The following is a 24,034-nucleotide window of genomic DNA, read 5'->3' as shown; positions in this document are numbered from 1 at the left end:
TCTTCTCTGTGACCTTTCGTATTATCTATTGAGAACAAATTTAATATATTTACTCTACATGTTACATATAAAATATAAATAGAGCCTATAAAATATAAATAGTACCTAGTACTACCTACCTATAAAGTAAGTTATGATCATGGTAATCTATGATCTAAAAATTGTTAATATAAAAATTGGTTAAATTAAATACTACTTACATAATAATTTATCTATTTTATTTTACACTAGCTTTCCACCCGCGGCTTCGCCCGCGCAGTCAAAGAAAAACCCGCATAGTTCCCGTTCCCGGGGGATTTCCGGGATAAAACCTATCCTATGTCCCGGGGTAAAAAGTAGCCAATGTCCTTTCTCGGGTATCAAAATATCTCTATACCAAATTTCATGCAAATTGGTTCAGTAGTTAAGGCGTGATTGAGTAACAGACAGACAGAGTTACTTTCGCATTTATAATATAAAAGTATGGATTTTTATTTTTATTATATCTTCGTCATTTTTGACGTCATTCAGACAAGGTCTTGGAATCTGATAAATCTTGTTAAAAATCTCTAATGCCTTAGAAGTTTATATTTTTATTTTTAGGGACATATGTAGGTACTGCGTATGTTTTTCATATCTAAAATTATAGAGTACATACCTAACTGATAATAATAATTAATAATTATACCTAGTGTGGACTTGCGGTTTTTACTTTTTCATAAACATTCCTGGGAATTTCGCTAAAATGCTTATGATTGTATAATAATTTTGTCAATAATATTATCTTATTTACTTCATTATGAGTTCAATATTCTTAACGTGCGTTCTAGAGATAAGTCCGGATGAATAGGAGAGACCGACAGGCGACAAACATAAAAATAACTTTCTCTTGTGTGTTTATAAGGAGTAAGGACCCTATAACTGGGCATTTAGTAGGTATACATAATTAAAAAAAATGTTTATAAATTATAGAAGTAGATAAATCGCACAGTACAAAATCTACGCAAATGTTATCCAAAAAATTAAAAAACATTTAGATTAAGATAATACATAATTATATTGTGTAATTAACTAGATAAATTGGAGATAAAGAATAAGTAATTAAAAGAAATTTCTTGAACTTTAAGCTATAAATAGATTTTTAAAGCCTAAAGGGCTGTAAAAATCTTAGAGCATTAACCCAACAATGCTCTTAGGTAAAAATATCTCGCGTAACTATGAGGCACGTAATACAAACATTACATTGTACTATTTATATTAGCAAGCAATATGACATCTTCAAAAATAAACGGGTTTCCTTCGAGTGTATTACCAATATTACATCGTCGTATAGTACGATGGCTGGGGAAGGCGTACGACATTCACATAGCGGTCGACCTCATTTTGATCAACTACACGTGGAGGGAACTCGATCTTGTACTCATGACGACTCACGAGGCGGGAATCTTACAACCTCTTACAACAGATATAATATGGACATTGATCCTTCATCCAACGGCATTTATTTGCATACTTCTGCAATTCACAGAAACTGCAACTTGTGCAAAATTGACTGCCCGAATGAAATTAGTATTGACCTTAGATATATTATGTATTGTATAATCGTGCTGTTTATCTAAGTACAAAGTATTAGGAAATACTAACGACCTTCATATATATATATATGTATATATAAAATAAAGTCGTGTATGTTCCAACACTTATAAGTTATAACTCGAGATCTGCTGAACCAATTTTCATGGTTTTAGATTTGTTGGATTTGTCTCCGCCCAGAATAGCAGAATAAATCTTAAAAACAACAAAAACTAGACCAATAAATATTTTCCAAAAATTTTGATTTTCGTACATATGAATTTCAGTTGTCAATCCTGTCAAATACGGTAAATATTGTTTGACATTCATGCGTTCAAAAATGTATTTTGTGTAAAATAATTAAAAATTAAAAAGGGTGAATAAACTATTGTCTGTATTTTTTTTTAATCAATTATTGAAAAGTGCAATTAAAGCAGATACATACAAATTCCTCAAATACATATTTGTGTTAACGCGTGCTTTCAGAAATTGATAAGGTATTTTCAGTGAGGAAAGTGGTAACTAACCAAGAAGGATAGTTCGATTAATCCATCAGTCCCCGGAATCACAGACACAATAGAAAATCTATTGTGTCGTGGCCCGATCGGGGCGCTCGGTGGTCAATGTTATTAAAAAAAATCTATAAAAATATAAAAATTCTGGCAATTATTTGTTGCGATTTCGTTGACTGCTTCAACTATGTATATTTCGTTGAAATAATATTATAACGTTAAAATTTGAACGGAGCCCCTGACTCATTCGGTTGAACCACGTTGAACCAAGCTAAATTGCGTTTTGAAGATTACATTCATTTACGCGATGCAATTAGCACAGAGAAGAAGATGCAGAAAATGTTGGGCTATTTAGGTACTATTTTACCGGCGACATACACACTATACACAGGTAGCCCAATACAAGTCATACGCATGAATATGCGCAAGATGCAATGACATATGTTCGTCATTATGGTCGGCCTGGATCTATGTAATCCAAAATAGATGGAAATTATTATTCAACTGCTGCTTCCCGGACAGTTATCAAGTGATCGGCTCGATCACGTGTGGTAATGACCACACGTGTTTTCAAGCAATGAGTTACCTTAAAGCAACATATCTTTCGGATTATTCCATGATGGATATATTCAATCGAATGAAAAAAATCAGGCTTGCAGCATTGCACACATTTTAATTTGGTTAGTCAAAAGAATTCGGGCGGATAAAATAGATGAGATTGTATGTGCGGGGATTGCTAATCCTGAAACCGATCCAGACCGGCATTATGTTGTAATCACGAATATGATTCATGGACCGTGTTGCACCATCAACCGCCAATCACCATGCATGGTTGACTGCGAGTGTTCCAAAATCTATCCACGAAAATTTACTGTAGAGACTATCACAGGCAACACGATGATAAAGAATGACAAGAGATAATCCGAGTGCATCCCAGGCTGCAAACGTAGTTTAATTCAATAATTTTTCTCTGACACGTGTATGCAGTAGATAATTAAGCATCTAATTATTGTTTTTTTTTTTATTCTATTTACCTATACCTATGTGTTATTCATCGAAATAAAATGCTGTTATATATCTTTATTTATTTTGTATCATTGTATTCCATTCATCAAAGCCTAAATTAGTTCCAGGCCCATAGCCCAAAGGTAACAAACACGACATTCATTGACTGGGCGGTACGAAGTTCGCCGGGCCAGCTAGTTAATGTTATAAATATGTACATATAGGTATATTTTATAGAAAACTGGAAGGTTTAAATTTTTTGTACTATTTTGAAGCCTAAACTAAAGTTTGTTAAAATAACTTGTAAGTAATTGTAATATTATTCCTTGTAAAATTATTTTTATACTCGTTTGAGTATAGGAGTTTGATTTTTTTGTGCCAAATTATTGTACCTTGTACCTAACTAGTATATAATTCAAATACATGTGTTAATCTTTTTGTACTCAATACGAAGGGCGAATTATAATAAATCACCACAGCAGTCAGGTTTATCGATTACCTACTAATTGAAATGTTATCATTATTTAAATCATATGATATAATACCTAGACGTGTTGTTGACGCAATTAGGATATGTTTATTTGGTAAACAGCTTAAGGTGCTAATTATGATAAAAATAGGTAAGTCTTAAATTATCTGTCGATATATTATGTAGGTATGTATACAATCAGATTTTCAAGTAAGTGACTAATAAATAAATCCTCTTTACGTTAGCTGAAACGTGGCTGAAATATTCAAATACTATTAACCAAAAATATAGCAATATATTACATAATACATACCAATAGCTAAGGGTTTAGATTAACAAGATTAACAAGATTTGATACTATAATATGGTAAATGTGACGGTTCCAAGTAGAAATTTCAAGTTCATTCGGTTATACCTAGTTGAGAAGTTATAAACATCATAAGTTGTATTTAACACAACCTATAGTGTTCATAAAAAACAAGAAAATTAACACTTTGTGGTTTTTGAACAAACCACTCAGAGCGGTAGTTCAGAAAAGCAGTTTTTTGTGTGCTAAGCTGATAGATATGCCAATTCAGTATGATTTGAACATTTACTCTCGTTAGATCTTTGAGTGGATTAAAAAAATAATTAAATGCCAAGAAAGATGAAATTACTCAGTATGTTCACAACTTCAAGGGCCCGTAAAAATAAAGTCACATAAAAAAATACCGTTTGGCTTTTAAAAACTTGCTCTATCGTACGTAGCTACCCTGAAAATTTCATTTTGTTATTCATAAGGCTTCAATCGAATAATTCACGTCACCATAAATAAAAATTTCATCGTACTCAGCGATAGGTGAAAAATTGAAAAAAAAGTCATAACTCCGAAAATACGAAAAATCACAACATACGTAAGTATATGGAGGTGATTCGGATAAGCCCTCTAGGTCCTCTACCTCCGCTTCAGTATACCCACAGAACATACTCTTATAAATGTTCTGTGAGTATACCACTAGCACTACTTTTTGGGACACCCTGTATAAATGATTGTATAGAGATAGACGAAGACACACACACAGGAGTATGAAATATGAATGTATAATTTAATATACCAACTTTATATAAAATGTTTGTTTTAGAATTATCCTTTATTTTTCCGTCGTATTGGCTTTTTTAGACTGTTTTTATAAAGGCTGCTGAGTCATAGTTATGTGAATAAATAAATAAATAATAAATAAATAAATATTATAGGACATTATTACACAAATCGACCTAGTCCCACAGTAACCTCAATTACCTAAGGCTTGTGTTGTGGGTACTAGGCGACGATAAATATAATATTTAATAAATACATATATCTATATACTATAATATAACTACTGAACCGATTACAATGAAATTTAGCACACATATAGAGGGTAACTTGGATTAACACATAGGATAGGTTTTATCCCGGAAATCCCACGGGAACGGGAACTATGCGGGTTTTTCTTTGAAAACGCGGGCGAAGCCGCGGGTGGAAAGCTAGTAATCATATAAGTCAACACTTATCTATTAGGTACAAAGTTTAAAAACGAAATTCATAGAAAATTATGTTTTACGACAATAGGTATGCTTCAAACAAATAATATTTACAGGATTTTTTCTTCATTTTAAAGCAGTTAATAATAGCAATAATACATGCATAATATTAATTTACTTAACCACCCTATAGGATCATTTATTTTGAAATAACATATTTTTATTTAATGATGCGGAGACATTTTTGTATATTAGTATTTATATTACCTACCTACTTTTATATACCAAATGTATATTATATAAAGAAAACATATTCAAGGGGTAGTAGTTTTTAATTTTTCGAAAATATTGTGAGTTTGACCTAGTTACGCTAACATTACAAAAAAGTTGGTTTGTAATCTTAGATCTTAATGATCTAAGTTTGTAATAGACAGTCCAAATTATTACAGAAAAAAATAAAACTTTCCTTCACTAGTTACCTACTAAAAAGAAGTAGAGCTACCTGCATTATATTTCTGCATTCATATTTTTCAACCTAAAAAAATATATTAAGAATATTCTTTCTAATAAATTAGTTTTGTAAACTTTGCACCGACTAGATAAATGTTTATAAATAAAATCAAGATAAGATCAATTTGTTATTAGCACATAACAATGACTCTGCAACATTTGAAAGGCCGCCTATGAAGGTCACATTATACATCATCTTCATCAGCCCATATACGTTGCTACTGCTGGGACATGGGCCGTCTTGAGGTTACGCCATTATATCCACCACGCTTGACGCTGGCCATGTGCGGGTTGGCGGATGTTACATGTCGTCGAACTTTTTTGATTCTACATATAGGTACATATATGTACATTTATGCAGCTGTTTGTACATATATCTTTATGTCTCTGTATTATGTATATTAACGTTTGTATTTAATGAGTTTGACAATCCTCAGGTCATATTTTATTGTTTCCTTACAGTATCGCAACCACAATCGCAACGATATATGTATATTATGTAAGTATTACATATTATCGTTGTTGTAATTATACTTTAGGTACGCAGATTTTTCATAAGATATTCTTTCTTGCAGAAGTTTACCTTTCAATTTACAAAAAATAAAACTCATATACTTTTCATAACATCAATTATATTTCTTTTGTTCATTATCGGAATAAACTCTGAAACTTAGGTAAGTAGGTATTAATAATAAACATAATAATATTTTGTAAAGAAACGAAAGGGGATCGCAGACAAATATATTGAAGCATAAATTGGATGCATCCTCCTTTAAATTCATAACGGATTAGAGATCATACCATTGATACCAACATACACTTTTAAACAAAGTAATATGCCTATATAAAAACTTCATCTGTATCATACGATTCAAGTTAATTCTCAAGTAACAGTCTCTTGAAGCAGTGAAAAAATCAATCTTTTTAAACCATATTATGCAATCAACAGATACAGCTGTTTATACTGCCGACATTCGCAAGGGAAACAAAACCTACAGGGTATACCTATATCCCGTCAACACAGATTCTTGGAATTTGGTACGAAGCAACGTCTTATAGCACAAATAAAGGGAAAATTGTGAGAAGTATAAATTTACAGTTACAACATATATAACAAAATAGCTTATACGGAACCCTCGGTGCGATAGTCCCAATCGCACTTGTCTGATTTTATTTTTAATTAAAATCCTTTAGATGAAGCGCCAACTATTTCTCACTAAATTTCTCAATTGTCCTTGTTAGTACTTAGTTAGGTACCTCAATTGATAATTTTAAGCCACCACTATTTTGAGCTATCCCAGCTACCCTGCTGGGACACAGCTGGGATTAAAAATGTAGATTTGAGGGTTGCAAAAACTTTTCATATAGTTAAAAACATAATATGAGTCCTAACTCCTAATAACCTTTTGACTTTAATAAAATTAACAGGATATTTTTTTATACTACATATTAAGCCCAGTCCTACCTAGTACCTACCTATATTGTGTAATTTTTAAATAGCTTCTTATTTGTTATTAACTTTTTAAATTAATCTTTTCCACAAACAAATTTACACTGTTGAAAGCAAATCCAATACAATGCAATGACTCAAAATCATAGAGTAAAGTAATACTACACAAAATTATCAAAATGGTTTTTTTATAGGATGATTCGACAATTTCAATAAAAAGCACTTTCAGTAAATTATAATTATTTTATTATCGTCGCAACTATAAAAAAGTTGACTTACAATAAGTTCAGAATAAGTAGGTATATAAGTGATCGAAAATGTAGGTACATTGACAGTTGACACAATACAATATTGTAACTACTATTATTGTATATACAATGAGATTTAACCACAGATTTAACAGACTTAAAGGTAGAAAATAAGGAAATCTGCAAAATAGATTTATTTTATTACACAACCCACAATATAACTTATACAAAAATAATGATATACATATCTACTACCTAATAATTATTATCGTCGAAATTCATTACTGTCTCTATGCTCCCCCTAATCTCCGAAAAAACATGATTAATATTCACAGAACATTAATTTCTTTTAGAAAAAGCCTTAGAACTTATATAGGCTAGGTTACTCTAGCTTTTGATCGATAGCACGCATCAGTATAGTTATTACGTAGGTATTGTTACAATCGCTCTCATACGTTTTAAAAATAGTCTGTGGTGTAGGTATTTCTATGTTTAAACTTATGAACACTTTAATTTAATTTTCAACTTAATTGACTTGAAAATGTTTATTACAAGGGTCAAATCTAAAAGTTTAATAAAATAGTCAATAGAGACAATTACTTTACAGTTTACTATCACCACAGTATACTTAATAAAGCTTCGTACCATGTTTCTTCCTTTCGCGGTTTATAATATTCACTATTAGGTACAGGAGGTGTTGCGTCCGTGGGATCTTCTTTGAACATGTCGGAGTATGCGTGCGAAAGTCCATACCTCCACATTACAACATACGGCAAATATTTGCCCATGAATATATAGAAATTAAATTGGAAGTTCAAAAGAGCTCTGCCAATGAAAGTCGAGTAAAAGCTCACGACTACGCTCATGAGGGCCAGTTTATATTTCGCTTTGAAGGAAAGTTGTTTGTAGAGTGGAGAATTTTCAACGGTCTCGTAATCCTGCAGGTACAATAGACGAGGGGGTCTTTTCGCCAGTTTTAAAGGACACTTTCCCATCAACTCTTCTGAATCGACACCTGAAAATAAAAAAAATAAAACAAACTTTGTATAATATCGATATGATTATATGGTAACAGACGTAAATAAATTGCTATCGATTTTAGGTCGATCAGCAAGATTAAATTAAAAGTATCATATTTACCTATATTAGATGGCTTTCCAGCAAGATGCTTCTTTATTTTATCTCTGAGTGCAAAGAGGTCTTGCTCAGTATAAACATAGCCGGGAACATCAGAAACATATCGAGCCAAGAATATAAGGGATTCCGCTTCTATAGCTGGGTGCATAGCATTCATGCCATCAAGCATGACCCGAGAGGAGTGCTCGAAATATTCTGGTACATTCTCCATGCAAGGTGTGTATACCCGCTGCTGGATTATTTCGCACATCTTACGCGTTTCTTCAAAGGTTTTCCGGCAAATGTTGTACCTGTGAAATGATAAATTATGTTTATTGAAAACAAAACAATCTTACTATGCTGACTTTGTTAGATTATGACTTGATTTCATGATTTTGGAGTGGTTTTAAAACTGTTCATACAAAATGTAACTACACTAGTATATTATTGTCATCATTCAGTCTTACGTACTTATCTTCCAAGCCAATCATTGCCCCAAGGACGCTCCAGAAATGATTAAATGCCTCCCAATCTCCCGGTTTCAGCTGCATTATTCCCAGCTTCTCAGGTTTTAGGACAGTGGCACCAACAAACCCGAATAGAGTTAAAGAGATATCCCGTTGGGAGACAGTTCCCTGGCGCTTTAGTTTTGCTACTCGGTCAGCGCGGACATGTCGGCTGCGGACTGTGTGAAGTGATTTCCATGATCTGAAAATAAAATATTATAATTTGAGAATTTTTTAAAGAATAGACATTATTTTCTCTATATAGAGCATTTGAATACTATAAAAAGTGAATATCAAATTCAATAAAGGCCGCGAGAATTTGAATGCTGAAAAAACTAAATATAATCTTAAGAGATGAATTATTAGAATACCCTCTCCATGTTATTCTGTACTCAGGTAGAGCAAGTTAGCATTTATTTTAAGATATTTTAACTAGTAACTAGATACTTTTTGTGATCAGCATTTTTCCTACCATTTGTCATTTGTGCTAATTAGAAAAATAAATAAGTGCTAAAATGTCCTTATTTGTGGTTCAAGTCTTAAGTTTGTTTTAAAATATATACTTTTTGCAATATAATGGTAAATTTTGTTTACTTCATTGAGATAATATTACTACGTATGGAGGAGACACCACGAACAAAATCTGTGCGCCATTTTTTTGCTCTAACTAAGTTTTAAAAATTATTATCTAGTTAGGTACTTAACGATGAAAGTTATTCCTTTGCACTTTTCCGTATTATTTGTATTATTTGTGCAATATCGTAACACACACGAAGGCATGTTTGATGCGTTTCACTTTAAAACCATTAAAAAATACCGCTCAACATACGTCACATGACGTATGTTGAGTGGAACATAAGTGATGTAGGCGGTGTCGTCTCCTATTAATATTATCTCAATGGTTTACTTATACTTTTTGCAATATAATGGTAAATTTTGTTTATTGTATTTAAAAGGTTCTAACTTGGCATTATTGAGCAATAAACACGTTTGCATATCCCTATATAGATTCGAAATCAAAGGCAGAATACTCACTTGCTCCCTGGCTTCAGTTCATAATCGAACCAAGCCATAATGTGTAAAAATGTAGACCAATAGCGTCTGTAAGCTGTAACCTCTGAGTTGGATCGGGTCGAGCCAACCAATACTTCCAGAATTGTTGGAATCGAGAAGACTGATATAAGTCCCAGAATCATAGATATAGACTGCCCGAACAAGAAGTTTTTGATGAACTGACGTCCTCTGAAAAGTAAATTACATTTTATTAGTGTTCGTGCATGGGGCAAGTGGTAGGTACTGGCTTCTAGGTGTTTTATACCGTTGCATTTCGTAAACTCATAAATTTCTGTACGAAAAATATTCCTGTATAGACGTTAAGTAGTCAAACCCCGAAACTCGGGCACTCTTAGGTTGGACTGGTCAAACCTCAGGTCTGACCAGGTCATAATCACTTTGACAAAGCCTAAATAAATGTAATATTTCGACCTTTTACTAAGCAATATTCGTCAGTCGTTGTCTAGCAGAGGCGTCTTGTGCGCGTGAGATGCCTATGCTGCGTTCGCCTACGCCTGAGACTGCTGCTGACTTCAGTCAAAGGTCGAAATTCAAATGTATTTCTAGGATTGCCTGATGGCTTTTGCCAAACCTAAGATAAACCAGTCCTTCCGCGAAGAGATTGTTTCGGGATTTGACTATAACATAGAATTGAATTTAAGCGCTAAATTGCACAAAATTACATTCCATCATTAATCATAATATTAAATCTGCGCAAATGTAAATTCGAGAGCAATAAATCCTATGAACACATCTCACAAACACAAGTTAAAAATCTCGGCATATATTTGTAGTTTTATCACACATTTATTAATGAATTCAAAATTTGAATTTCAAATCGCACTTACAACTCAATGACTCGTGCTTTAGCTTGATTTATTGGTGACATCTAAGGATTTTTTTTTTGTGTGAAGTTTTTCGTTAAATTTTTTATCTCCCAGTTACATGTAGCCATATCGTACCTACCTTATCTTTTTTTCAAATAAAATGTAGTTTATAAGTTGAACCTAATTTACAACACCAACAAAATTTGTAAATTACGTTTTACTTTTACAAAACGAACAATCTGATAATAACAATTATAGGTTTACGATTTAGAAAATAATTACCAATGATACTACATTTAGGGAAAGAAAGTACTTAATTAGATGTTACTTATAATGAAGGTAATGTGCAATAATTTAATATTAGTAAGTATGTACTTAGTTATTAAAATTAATAAAAACACAATCAAAATATGTATTAATACGTAAGTACTTATTAAAATTAATAAAAACACAATCAAAATATGTATTAATACGTAAGTACTTATTAAAATTAATAAAAACATAATCAAAATATGTATTAAGATAATATTGATACTTTGTGATAGAAGGATTAAAAATTATATTTATAATCATAGAAACCTGAGAAGTATCATGAGTTTTTTATTTTTTTTAAACGATTTTAAGATCTTATTAGTTGAAGAAGAAAGTCAAAGAGCCTCTCGAGTAGGGAAGATAAGGAAAATATTATTTTTTGCAGTCTTGGCACGAAATAACATCCGTCAAAATCCGAGACATAATAACATAATCAAAATATGTAATTAAGATAATCATTATAATAACAAAAAATTATTATCGACAATGACTCATCAGTTTGTTAAATAAATAATACATATTATATTATAGGCGGTTAAATTATTATCTACGTGTACCTACCTACTTAAAGAAATATTTTGCTAACGCAAAAAGTTTTCTATAATATAATGAATGTTTATGTATTCTATATTAACATGTACATTTAATTTTACCATTGTACTGTTAACGTAGGTATTAGAGAGAGAGAGAGTGTTTTCATCTGTCCATCATTCCACATTATGAAGGATCCTTGCATTCCTCATTAAATTTTCATAGGTCCTAGATTTATACAAAATGGCTTCGCCCGCGTTTTCAAAGGAAAACCCGCATAATTCCCGTTCCCGTTGGATTTCCGGGATAAACCTATCCTATGTGTTAATCCAAGTTACCCTCTATATGTGTGCTAAATTTCATTATAATCGGTTCAGTAGAATTTGCGTGAAAGTGTGGTGAAAGAGTAACAAACTCACACACACACATCCTCACAAACTTTCGCATTCATAATATTAGTAGGATCAATAATATTAGTAGGTAGCAAAAAACTCACTGTTCATGTTTCTTTTTATCGAACCAGTCGGGCAGCTTCATCACCAGGTCTTCAGCTTTCACAGAATCCGACGGAGTCTCATACGCCTTGGCGCTGAAGAGATTCTCCGCGACCTCCTCCACTGAAATTTATTATAATCACGTTAAAGCAGGACGTAATAAATAATTATTTTAGGTTATTTATAATATTTGAAGAAAGGTTCTTATGATTTTGATGCGGTTTTTTGTGCTAGATAGAGTGATTCAAGAGGAAGGTTTAAGTATATGTATAATTAACTAGCTGCGCTCCGCGGCTAGTGGCTCCGCTTCTGTTGGTCTTAGCGTGATGATATATAGCCATCATTCCACATTATGAAGGATCCTTCCTCGATAAATGGGCTATTAAACACCGAAAGAATTTTTCAAACCGGACCAGTAGTTCCTGAGATTAGCGCGTTCAAACAAACAAACAAACTCTTCAGCTTTATAATATTAGTATAGATTAGGTTTTAGACAAAGCGGGCGAAGCCGCGGGCGGAAAGCTAGTAAGTTATAAATACTAAATAAGTAATCAAAAGTATACAAGTTGTGAGTTACTGTACTTTGTATTATACAAAGTTTTTATATGTTTGTGCGTCTTCCGGTTCAAGGATATTCATTCAAACATATGCAGTAAGTAATTATAAACGATGATTTTTTTTATTGTATGATAGGGAAGCGCTTGACCACGATCTCGCCTGATGGAAAGCTGAGATGGGGCCTATGATGGAGCGCGCTTCCCTAGAAGGTACCTGTTCACTCTTTTCTTGAAGACCTCCATATTGTACTCGTCGGGGAACACAGACTCAGGAAGCAAGTTCCAGTCCCTCGCGGTTCGAATGAAGAATGTCGATCCGAACCGCTTTGTCCGGGTACATGGAACGTCCAACATATGGTGGTGCCTAGAGTCTGTGCGCCTCGACGATCGATGGAAAATAGGGGATGGCGGAATTAAATCGTGCAATTCCGCAGCGCACTCACCAAAGTATATCCGATAAAAATCATAATGATGCCTATCTTGACTTCCTAGATGCGTTTTATTTACTTTTTAATTTAAAAATGCATGATTAAATTAATTTTTAAATCACATTTAACATACAATTGAATTGATTCCTTTTGATTCGTTCGTTACATTCAACAAATAAAACTTTGAAATTAATATGCATTTCATATACATAATTTCCGCATTAAGTTTATTAAACTATTTTCTTATGCAAAAACTTACAGCAATTGCTCATAATTTAGCTATTAGTGTTATAATGTCCATTTTACTTCTCCATAAAAACAATAATAATAGATACGATACTTAGTAATATAGGTATTATAATTTGTTGTAAGATGTTATAAGATAGATATTCTATATAATTTATTATAAGAATTATATCTATTATGTTCGATTGAATTTAAATTTTAGAAAACAATAGGATACTAAGAGAAAACCAACTGAAAAAAAATAGAGATTTATTTTCTTCTCTCGCAGAACAATGGTAGCTTTACTCATTGGTTACTTTTCATTATAGTGAATTCTAAACATAATTTCAAACAATAACCATTACAAGACCTTCAATCAAAGAATTGATACGTTCGCATTTTGTACAAAAATTATAAATATGATTGTATTTCTCTTCATAGTGTTATTTCAACAGGCTCATAGTGATTGGGTAAGTAAATTATTGGAAGAAATCTGAATAATATGCCATCAATGTATTTCTTTATTGCACAGGAAAGGTTTTTTTTTTCATGTCTTAAAAAATTGAAAAGGTATCTCACCTGTTTGAATATCCTAAGTCTGTACGGACTGTACCTACGATTTGAAAATTTTTGATACCCATGCATGTTTTTCAGATTTCAGAATGGCTCACACCTATTCAATATTATAATCAAAAGTAAGTAGTAATATCTTGTTTACCTACGTATTATCAGTAGAAAATTAATTTAATTTTACGCAGCAATACGAGCTTTTTACAACAAAATACTTTTCTTTATAATAACTTTATTAACTAACATACAGATTCATACTTTTACAAATTATTAAAAATATCGTATTTGTACTATTTGTATATAATAAGTAGTATCTATACCTACGTATCTAATTCTTTAAAATAATTGTTTTACCATTATTCTTCATATTCCTAGAATACTAAAGAGACAGTGATGCATAAAAGACAAAAAGTATAGTCATAGGTGAATAATTGTGAATAATATTAACTTAGTAGTACTTATGGCAATCATAACCCGTATTTATTCAACAGTAAAGATAACCAAGCTATGAAAGCTAAAGAACAACAAGAACTAGTAGACGTTTTCGAAACAACTTTGGGACAAAGTTTTGAAGAGACTCAAACAATAGCATCGCCTAGAAAAGAATTCGCTTTTCAAGAACCTGACTATTCAATGAATACTCTGAAGTTCAGACTAGAATCAACTATACAAAGTGCTAAAGAATTAGCCGATACTTTGAAGGGACAAATAAAGGAAATTGAAGCCAAAGAAAGATTACTAAAAGAAGCTATCGTCCATGGAAAGTTAGTATTTGATTATATATTTGTAAGGAAAATTTTATTGATAATTTTGTGTACACAAGTATATTTTATTAATAAATTCAATATTTCAATATTTTATGATATTATAAAATCAAAGTAGATTAGTTATATGTACTCGTCTTTGATTTCATAAGAGCTATGCTTATTTAATAACTGCATGACAAGCATTTTATTATATGCCTCCAAAAAATGTTTTTCCTGTATGTGTATAAAATCAAACATTTAACCAAGTAGTAAAATATTTATTTACGCTGATGACTGAATCATACCTTCATTTAGATTCGATAAGAATAAAAAAACGTATCTAGAATAATCAGCTCTATCAAGTTATTTGAGTGATAGACGATAGTTGTTCGTTAGTTTATAAGTTATGCCTAGGTATCTAAATCTTTTGCTCAGCAAATACAGTGCACATTTTTAGCTGATAATGCTAATTTGACTATATCACAACAATTTCTTATTAAAGTCAGTTCAACCAGTAAAAATCCCCCCTCTAATTGAGAACCTTCTTCGTTTTTGGGAGCGTTGTTTAAAATGTTCTAAGCACAAATATCATGTCAGCATTTTCCTTCTTGTATAATTTATATAAATAGTGTTAGAAGGACACGGCTGTAATTTGTAAAATTGTATACTTGTTACTTACGTATAACGTATTTATTATAGTAAATGACTTTGCTTAATAGTAAAGTAAACGAGGCTTTATAATTTATTTTCTAAACAAGAGCTTATTTTCTAAATTGTCATGCAATTTTAGTATTCGCAGTATTCTTTAGAAGGTATTTTTTTATTAGTAGCATATTTACCAAAATAATGGGCAAATAGTATAGGGCTACTAGCTACTAGGTCAATTATTTTTAAGACCTTACGCAAAAACAGTATAAACTTTGATTGAAAGTAGTAGTATCTTTTTTTGGTTCTGTTTCCGTAGATCTGGTGTAACAACCCTTACAATAACGAGTTTAGACAAAATGCCCCGATCCTATATCATTCGGGATGGGTTTTGGACAATCTGCAGCGGCATGATACAAAGCCCCATCTCAGCCCCATCACCAAACATTTTTAATGAGATTTTCTCAACACCACGCTGCATCGGACAAGAGGTAAACTTCTATATGTATTTTAATTAGTATTGATTATCAGTTTCATTTAATTTATGGACAAAAACCTGGGATGAAGAAAATCACCCACAAGATTAAAAACCACGTAAACTAATACTTAGTATTTCAGTGTTTGTTTAGATAAAATAATAGATCGATACTGCTGCAATATACAAAATATATTGTGACGATATAAAATAACGCATCATCCATAGACATCTATTATATTACAGATTCGGTCCATCAAAGATCCTTGTGCCTTCAACTCTATCATTAAATATGAAACAATACCCACGATGCGACGATCGCCATATGAAGAAGACGACTATCTGTGCTTAAAAACAAACTTTAATAGCACCTTGGAACATTACGCATCAGTACCGAAACAAATGGTTAATGAGACATGCAAAAGAGGTACTTAAGTATTTTATTCATAATTTATTGTATCATACTGGAATTCTCGACGATCAGAAATCGTATCAAAAGTAAACAAATTCGAAAGCTCTCTTTTGGAAGTGAAAAGTGCTCTACGCTCTACGGCGTAGCAAATAATTTCGGAATAGTTAGACTCGGGATATCATGTGAGATTAGGGGTACATAATAATTACTCTGGTGCACCGTGCAGACTATTTTTTGTTTGCGTCTTATTATTTCCTTTTATTTTATTTGTTTATATATTCTGCTCCATATATAATTCTGCATGTTTTCTGAGAATTTTCGCTATGTAGATAGTTAAATTATATTTTCTTGTCTTTCATCTTCTAAATCGTTCACTCGTTATAAATGTAGAAAAAAAAGAATAAAGGAAATACCATGGAATTAAATACTAAAATAACATAACACATATTTGTTACAGGATTAGTAAAAAGTTTAGCCGATAACATATCCAACTGTGGCGTACGAATTCTTCTAGAATATTCATATTACCCAAATGGAAACTATTTGGGAAATTTACCTCTAGATTACTGCACAGAAGACGATGGATCCTGTAAACTGATAGTCGCATGGCACCTTTCAAATACAACTATAGAGAATTTCGATATTTTGAACAATGATAAACTATTTAAAAAAACTTTTATGAAGACTGGCTCATTTGCTGAATCTATTATTTAATATATACCGATTTTGTTATTCCAATGTTTTTTTTATATACTCATGGCAAAGTACAAGAATTACCATAGCCATTGCTTTTATTTTTATTTTAATGGCCAAAAAGATGACCATTAAGTACGTGTTGAAATTATTTATAGCATAATTATTTAAATTAGTCCTTGATCAAATGAAACGCCGAACTCCATTAATAAAGAAGTAATAGTTTGTAGGTATATCAGGTTTGTGAAACAACACAAAATATAATATCGATAATTTTTAAAACTATTTCATAATATGGTAATGTACAGGAAAACACAATTATTTGAAAACAAATCGTGTTCAAAGTTTATTGCACTCAAATTGATTGGTGAATGTGATTTTCATATTATCTATCATGTACCTAGTTTATGATTGATGAAGTTAACTTTACTGTTTTTGATAAGGTTGCATATAATAATTGTTGATAAAATAAATAATAAACATCACTCATTATTTGTTTAAATACTATTCATATAAACTATAATATCGATAGAAGTAATACCGGGTTCGACCTGTTTTTTATAACCAAGCTCTATATTTTCTCTCTATAGGTGCAATCATAGCAATGCTTTATTAAATAAGTGTAGTTATGTACAAAATTAAAATATCGAAGGACCATTCTAATATCCATCTATGTAGGTATTATGTATGAATAATCCTAGGATTTGCTTGGATATCTTATTTATTTTAGATATACCTTTCCGTGATAATTATCTTGTTGGATATAATCAAAGATTTAAGAACTCTTTAGAAATTTTGGTTCTACATTGATCCAATATCACATAGATATTACTTGGATATTATGCTTAAGTTTTTTAAATGTCACAAAACGACATTAATATATTCACGCGACTGTAAATATTCGACAAACACCATTAAGATTGTATCTTACTTTACCTGATTTAACTCTGTGCGAAATAGTTAATATGCCATATTAAATATCTCACGCAGTTATAGTGGCCTCAACAACTACTTACATAAAACAGGATTTTAAAGAAAAGTAAAAAAAAACAAGTACATAAATAAATACCTATATATTCAACTACTCTACCTATGTAGAGTGGTTCTGGAGGATGCAGTTTTTTAAAATAGTTCAAAAAACCGCATCATAATTATTTGAGTAGTTTTAAAGATCTAACTTCTAAGTTCTAAGCATACACAACTTAGAGTATATATTAATATGTACAATAATAAGATACACAACGTGAAGCTGAAGGCCACTTTCAAAGCTGAAGACTTTAAGGGAATCCCTTTGAACTGTTAAATATTAAACTATGAATGTGTTGGTTTTATAATTTACTTCGTGTGTTGAAGTAAGAAGAGTTTATAAATTATAGTTACGTCTAAAATGTTAAAAAAGGTCACGAACAAAAATGTAGGTATACAAACTTTTACCACCTTTTACACAGGTTTATTAGTGGAAGTTTATAGTATCAATAAATAAAAATAAAACCGGTTTGCTAAGTTTGTGTTTAATAAATTCGTAGTACTTAAGTTAAAATAAAATTTGACACCAACATTAATTATTTTATTCCCGAAGATTCCGTATTTTTTCAAACCTATTATTTTCATTTTGACTTTTCGACATTTCTGTTCCCATATATTTGTACTAGTTACTGTAAAAATAGCATTTGTGTATAATTGCTATATTTATTATCTAGACCAGCAGTTCCCAACCTGGGGTCCGCAAGCAAATACCAGGGGATCCGCAGACAAATTAAGAAAATTACGAAAGCTTTAGTAACCAGACTAATTTCTGACGGCCGGACTTTGTATTTTTCAGCTTTAAGATGGAATAATCTGTCAAAATATGATGGGTGGCTCAGCTATTTCATAAAAAAAAAATTTCAAGAAATCACTCAATTTTTAAAATAATATAACTAGTTAGATTGACATAGTACCTATTATTATTATCCATAGAAACCGTAATTATACTTACTAGAATATTACCTTTTTATGTGTTCTTAAACATGCAATGTAAAGTTACAAAGGTGATAGATATTAATTATTTGTATTATTATCTGTAGTCATATTGTGATTTTAGCATTAATTTTTATGACCTAAAATTATTAAAACAAATATGTAGGTACCTACTTACTTAGGCACCAAACAAACCTTCTTTTGATTTTTAGTGTGATTTTGGTATTTAGTATTTATTGTAATCACTGTCATGCATAAAATTTATATGTATAAACCATGTATAAACTAAATATTAATATGTAATAATCGTAGAGATTAGTTAGGTCCATAATATATCATACGAATAAACAATTATTAAACCTAGTGATATAATATTATGTAGGTATGGACACAAGGACCATAATAAATAATATAATCGACTAAAAATATAGGTATAGGTAATATTCACATTATTCCAACACATCATAAGCAAAGCGCTCATTTTCTCGCGGTTTTTCCAATTAAATCCAATCCTTGGTAATTACGATTGAGTTTCGACTTGTATAATATTTTTAATTGAAAAACAGAATTTATCAATTGCAATTTAATCAAGTAACGTGATAAATTTCGATAATATTTTAATTTGTATAAATAAATACTTACCACTCAAATCCATTGTTGTAACCAACAAACTTTTTCACTTAGATTTTAAGGTCAGTTCTAAACTAAGGTTCTAAAGTACGTTCAGACACGTTTGCTTCCGTAAATATATAAATAGGTACTATATGAATTTGTCCTAATAGCAAGTATATGAAGATTTGAACATTATCAAGGTGAACGCGTACGACTCGCAGCTCGCACCGCCGCCGCGGCCGGCAATTCTGCACGATAGGTACAATGAGTTCTGCGATTTTATTAAGATATTCTATTAATTATTGATAAAAAACTGATTATAGTTTGATAGGAATTATATAATCCTATAATGCTCTATTATATCATTTATAGACATTATAGCAAATACGACTTTAAAATGTAATTAATTGCTTGCAATATAATATTTGAAAACAATGAAGTTTGTATCGATGTGAATCGTTGTTATTGTTTACATTAAGATTTAAGTTATTATCTATATAATCAAAATGAATCGTTAAATGTGTGGCTATGAGTACAACTCAAGAACGGCTCGACCAATTTGGCTAGTTTTTTTTTACATTTTTGTAGGAAGGTTCATAAGGAGAGCTGATATGATCACGACTAGAGGGTGACAGACTGCTTCTTTGGTCGTGGTTATTTCGACTGTAGATGTGGCAAAGAGTATTTGTGATTTTTCAAAAGAATTTATTCTTTAAAGTTTAATAACAGGCCGAAATCATCAAAATCATGAAGGTAGTAACGGAAAACCCCTTGCATCGATAGCATTTTAGGCACGTAGTACATGGTAACTCAATGTTTTAGGCCGACTCTTCTACTGGCTATAGACTACAAGCCCGCATATGAAAAAAATATGGGTCAAATGAACCACCACGGGACATATCTAGTACGAAAGAAGAGCAAAAAATAATAAGATTCATCACTATGCCGTCACTTGTAAGCTGTCCAACTGAGTGCAGATGAGAATTGAAAAGTACAGGTAGACTCGGTAAATTTTGGTCATATATTTTTGTACGGCATTCTTAACCATCGATAGATCCATTAAAAATAATAAGAAACCGCTCAGTGCCGTACAAAAATGGTGGTCCACCAAGTCGGAATTTTTATTTAATTTCCGAGAGTTACCGGGGGTAAATTTGGTCATTTGACCATGTACGGCATCTGTGTCATACTATTGCTATACTGCTTTTAATCCATTATTCCGCAACGCCGTACAAAAATCATGGGGACAAGGGGAAAAAATCGAGAGTTGTAATCCCCTCTCTTTCCCCACTCCAGGGGGTCATTTGACACAACACGAAATAAATTTATTTTTAAAGTATTTTATGCATAGATAATATTTTTTCATGTGCCGTACATTTTCGTTGGTTCAAAGGGGAAAAATCTGAAAAAGAAAAAAATCCATATAACGAAATGTTTGCTTTATATTTTTATAATAAAATATAAATATACATTAATATTAAGAAGCTCGAGGTGGTTAATTATCACCTTGGAAAGTCGGAGTCAGGTGGAATAGACTCCGTTAAATTGATGAACTAATAAAAAAGCTATGAACGAAAAGATGTGAATTATATGCAATCAGTCCATGAATACAGGTAAAGTCACAAGCAAATGCTAGTAATATATACATATTCAAAATGTACAAGTAAAGCGCTTTCAAATGATACCAAACACTGCATATTTATCTTAACTTTATTTTTTTACTCTGTATGTTTTGTCCGCTAGAGGGCGCCACATTAGATTTTGTGAAACCCCATATAGCCTTTAGCTAGCTGGTCGCTGGTTATCCAGTGAACAATTCAGACGCTTCTAATGATATGTCATTTGTCGAATTCTGATAAGTAGTTTAGAAGTTACGAGGGAATAGATGAACATACATACATGACCTGTCAAAACCATAACCCTTCTTTTGCTTTGCCGTAGTTGGGTAAAAATATGTTAATGCCGTACTGTATCAAATGGCCATAAAGCACCCTTAAAATTGTAGCTTTCGTCGCTTTCATCAGCCTAAAAGATGTGGTCTGCACAAAAATGTACGGCATCGTTTTTTCCTAATTTATCTATGTTAATACTATTTAAAACAACGAATAAAGTGTAGAAAACTATTATATTTCATTAATCTACGATGTTTAAACTTTAACAAAATTTCTGGTTTTGCATTTCTCTATAACTTTTTTTAGAACGGTTTCTTTTGAACGGCAATACTATACAACAATTGAATTTTACAATATCATGTTAAAAAAAAAGTTCCCGTACAGGGTCAAATGACCTTACAGCTCTTTATATCAAGAATTCGATGAAATTAAGATGATTATTGGTATATATTTAAAAGAACAATTATTTTTTGACGGCATTGCTTTTAATAGTACTTTTGAGTGCTAGATAATGTTTTGGAACCGAAGCCGTACTTAGTCAAATGACCCCATGGAGTGGGGAAAGAGAGGGGATTGCAACTCTCGATTTTTTCCCCTTGTCCCCATGATTTTTGTACGGCGTTGCGGAATAATGGATTAAAAGCAGTATAGCAATAGTATGACACAGATGCCGTACATGGTCAAATGACCAAATTTACCCCCGGTAACTCTCGGAAATTAAATAAAAATTCTGACTTGGTGGACCAACATTTTTGTACGGCACTGAGCGGTTTCTTATTATTTTTAATGGATCTATCGATGGTTAAGAATGCCGTACAAAAATATATGACCAAAATTTACCGAGTCTACCTGTACTTTTCAATTCTCATCTGCACTCAGTTGGACAGCTTACAAGTGACGGCATAGTGATGAATCTTATTATTTTTTGCTCTTCTTTCGTTCTAGATATGACCCCTGGTGGTTCATTTGACCCATATTTTTTTCATATGTGGGCTTGTAGTCTACTACTACATATAACACACAGATATAACATTTTCAGAGTTAGGTTAGGTATAAGGTAAGTATATGGAATTTACTACATATTTTATTAAATTTAATGAGTACAAAAAAATAAACAATATTCTGAATAAAACGAATTCTAAAAATTATTCAGTCGATCAACTGAACCTATTTAAATCTATTCAGAGTAAAATCTGACACCACTTTTCGGAAATCGGTTTATCCTGAAAACCGCCGCAAATAAGGACACAATGAAAAAAATAAGAGGAGATATCATGTAAAAAGAAAAACTAGTCATGGGTATTAAGAGGGGTTAGGCGGTCAGCGAAAATTCAGATTTCGTAGCTTCTAAGGGCCTTCTTTTAGCCCAGCCCTTAAGCCCGCCAGCCCTTAAGGGCCCTTAGTAGATGTACGGTAAAATGGACTGTCTATGAGCTATAATTGAAAATATTCAAGTATTTTCGCACTGAAATTTCTAATAAGTATGTATTACAGAACGTTTGTGTGATGGGATGACTGTTTCCAAAACACAATTGGAAAAATTTTGCTCGATAAAAAAAAATCCTGAAGTTACCTCTAAAATATCATATAAATGCTCATTACAACCGTATAATATAACCGATAATAATTCGTATTAGTCCGGGATACATCGCCTATTTTTGCAAGTGATTACTATCAAGCTAATTTTTCGTGAGTAGCTTTATTTTGATGAGATGCCCAATAATTTCATGTACAAAACTCTCGATTGTGGTAGCTACCAGAGGAAACAAGGATAAAATATTTTGATTTGATGGTTCTCAAATATTAATTACTAACTGAATGTTTTTTTTTGTTCAATCTCAAGATAATTATCTAAATTATTCGAAAAAATATTTGTCCTACAAAATCTATGGTTTGATCAAAGAGTCCCCCTTTTCAATGTGTATCGATAACGAAGTCATCATAAATGATTACTAACCAGCTGATTTTTTTATTTTCACTTATTTAATACTTATATAATTCAACAGACATATTGTCCTACAAATTGCGTAATAAATATTTGAGAACCGTCAAATCAAAAATTTTTATCCTTGTTACCTCTGTAAGCTACCACAATCGAGAGTTTCGTACATGAAATTATTGGGCATCTCATCAAAATAAAGCTACTCACGAAAAATTAGCTTGATAGTAATCACTTGCAAAAATGGGCGATGTATCCCGGACTATATAAAATCACAAATACATAGGTATTTACCTTCTCGATTTCGTGATTGTTTTAGATTTAGAAAATACTAAATATTTTCAGTCTCTTTTTGAAAAAAATGTGAATGGCGCTTACGATTTTTAGTTTCGAACACGTTGATTCCATACTAAACGCGGACCCCGTCACCCCTTACCTCAGGCGCGAATAGCTGAATTTTCGCTGACCGCCTATCCCCCCTTAAGTTTTTGTTACAGAGTTTAAAAACAAATGGATGAACCAAAAAACGATGTTAGAGAATTTGCCAACCCTACCATAAGTACCCGTCACCATCTTCCAGATCTATTCTCTTTCTGCACTGCCCCCCTAGTCAAGTGGCTTTCTGTTAGCGTAGCGTTCAATAGAGAGATCAGAGACTACGAATGTATGAGATTGACGTAAGCTGTAGATACGTTTATCTACAGCTTACGTCAATCTCATACATTCGTAGTCTATTCTATTGAACGCTACGCTAACAGAAAACCACTTGACTAGGGGGGCGGGTTATATTATGA

At 31.8% G+C, this 24,034-nt stretch overlaps 2 protein-coding genes across 2 annotated transcripts; one reads left to right on the top strand and one right to left on the bottom strand.

Moving 5' to 3' along the window:
- Positions 1–7,419: 7,419 nt before the first annotated feature.
- LOC149478972 (uncharacterized) lies at positions 7,420–19,562 on the bottom strand. The gene is made up of 6 exons (XM_089708745.1): positions 19,440–19,562; positions 12,090–12,210; positions 9,906–10,112; positions 8,836–9,072; positions 8,389–8,675; positions 7,420–8,263 (listed from the first exon to the last, which is right to left on the bottom strand). The coding sequence occupies exons 1-6, from the start codon at positions 19,450–19,452 to the stop codon at positions 7,863–7,865; spliced, it is 1,266 nt and encodes a 421-aa protein (XP_089564871.1). The 5' UTR covers positions 19,453–19,562; the 3' UTR covers positions 7,420–7,862.
- LOC149478973 (uncharacterized) lies at positions 13,579–17,222 on the top strand. Its single transcript, XM_089708996.1, has 6 exons — positions 13,579–13,767; positions 13,952–13,992; positions 14,359–14,631; positions 15,578–15,749; positions 15,980–16,160; positions 16,603–17,222. Exons 1-6 carry the CDS (start codon positions 13,717–13,719, stop codon positions 16,857–16,859), a joined length of 975 nt encoding a protein of 324 aa, XP_089565122.1. The 5' UTR covers positions 13,579–13,716; the 3' UTR covers positions 16,860–17,222.
- Positions 19,563–24,034: the final 4,472 nt, after the last annotated feature.

Source organism: Colias philodice, chromosome 21 (assembly GCF_061535455.1).
Source record: "Colias philodice isolate Cphi_HAF_F1 chromosome 21, ilColPhil1 Martin Lab GWU primary, whole genome shotgun sequence".
NCBI lineage: Eukaryota > Metazoa > Arthropoda > Insecta > Lepidoptera > Pieridae > Colias > Colias philodice.
This window is presented reverse-complemented; position numbering and strand designations above follow the sequence as displayed.

What these genes read in the sequence shown, in the direction of transcription:
- LOC149478973 (XM_089708996.1), top strand. Translation starts at nt 13,717, where the DNA reads ATGATTGTATTTCTCTTCATAGTGTTATTTCAACAGGCTCATAGTGAT. An exon ending in AACAGGCTCATAGTGATTGG is followed by an intron (nt 13,768 to 13,951) that starts GTAAGTAAATTA and finishes CATGTTTTTCAG; the next exon opens with ATTTCAGAATGGCTCACACC. An exon ending in CACGCTGCATCGGACAAGAG is followed by an intron (nt 15,750 to 15,979) that starts GTAAACTTCTAT and finishes ATTATATTACAG; the next exon opens with ATTCGGTCCATCAAAGATCC.
- LOC149478972 (XM_089708745.1), bottom strand. An exon ending in ATGATTGGCTTGGAAGATAA is followed by an intron (nt 8,676 to 8,835) that starts GTACGTAAGACT and finishes ATCATTTCACAG; the next exon opens with GTACAACATTTGCCGGAAAA. An exon ending in TGGAAAGCCATCTAATATAG is followed by an intron (nt 8,264 to 8,388) that starts GTAAATATGATA and finishes TTTTATTTTCAG; the next exon opens with GTGTCGATTCAGAAGAGTTG.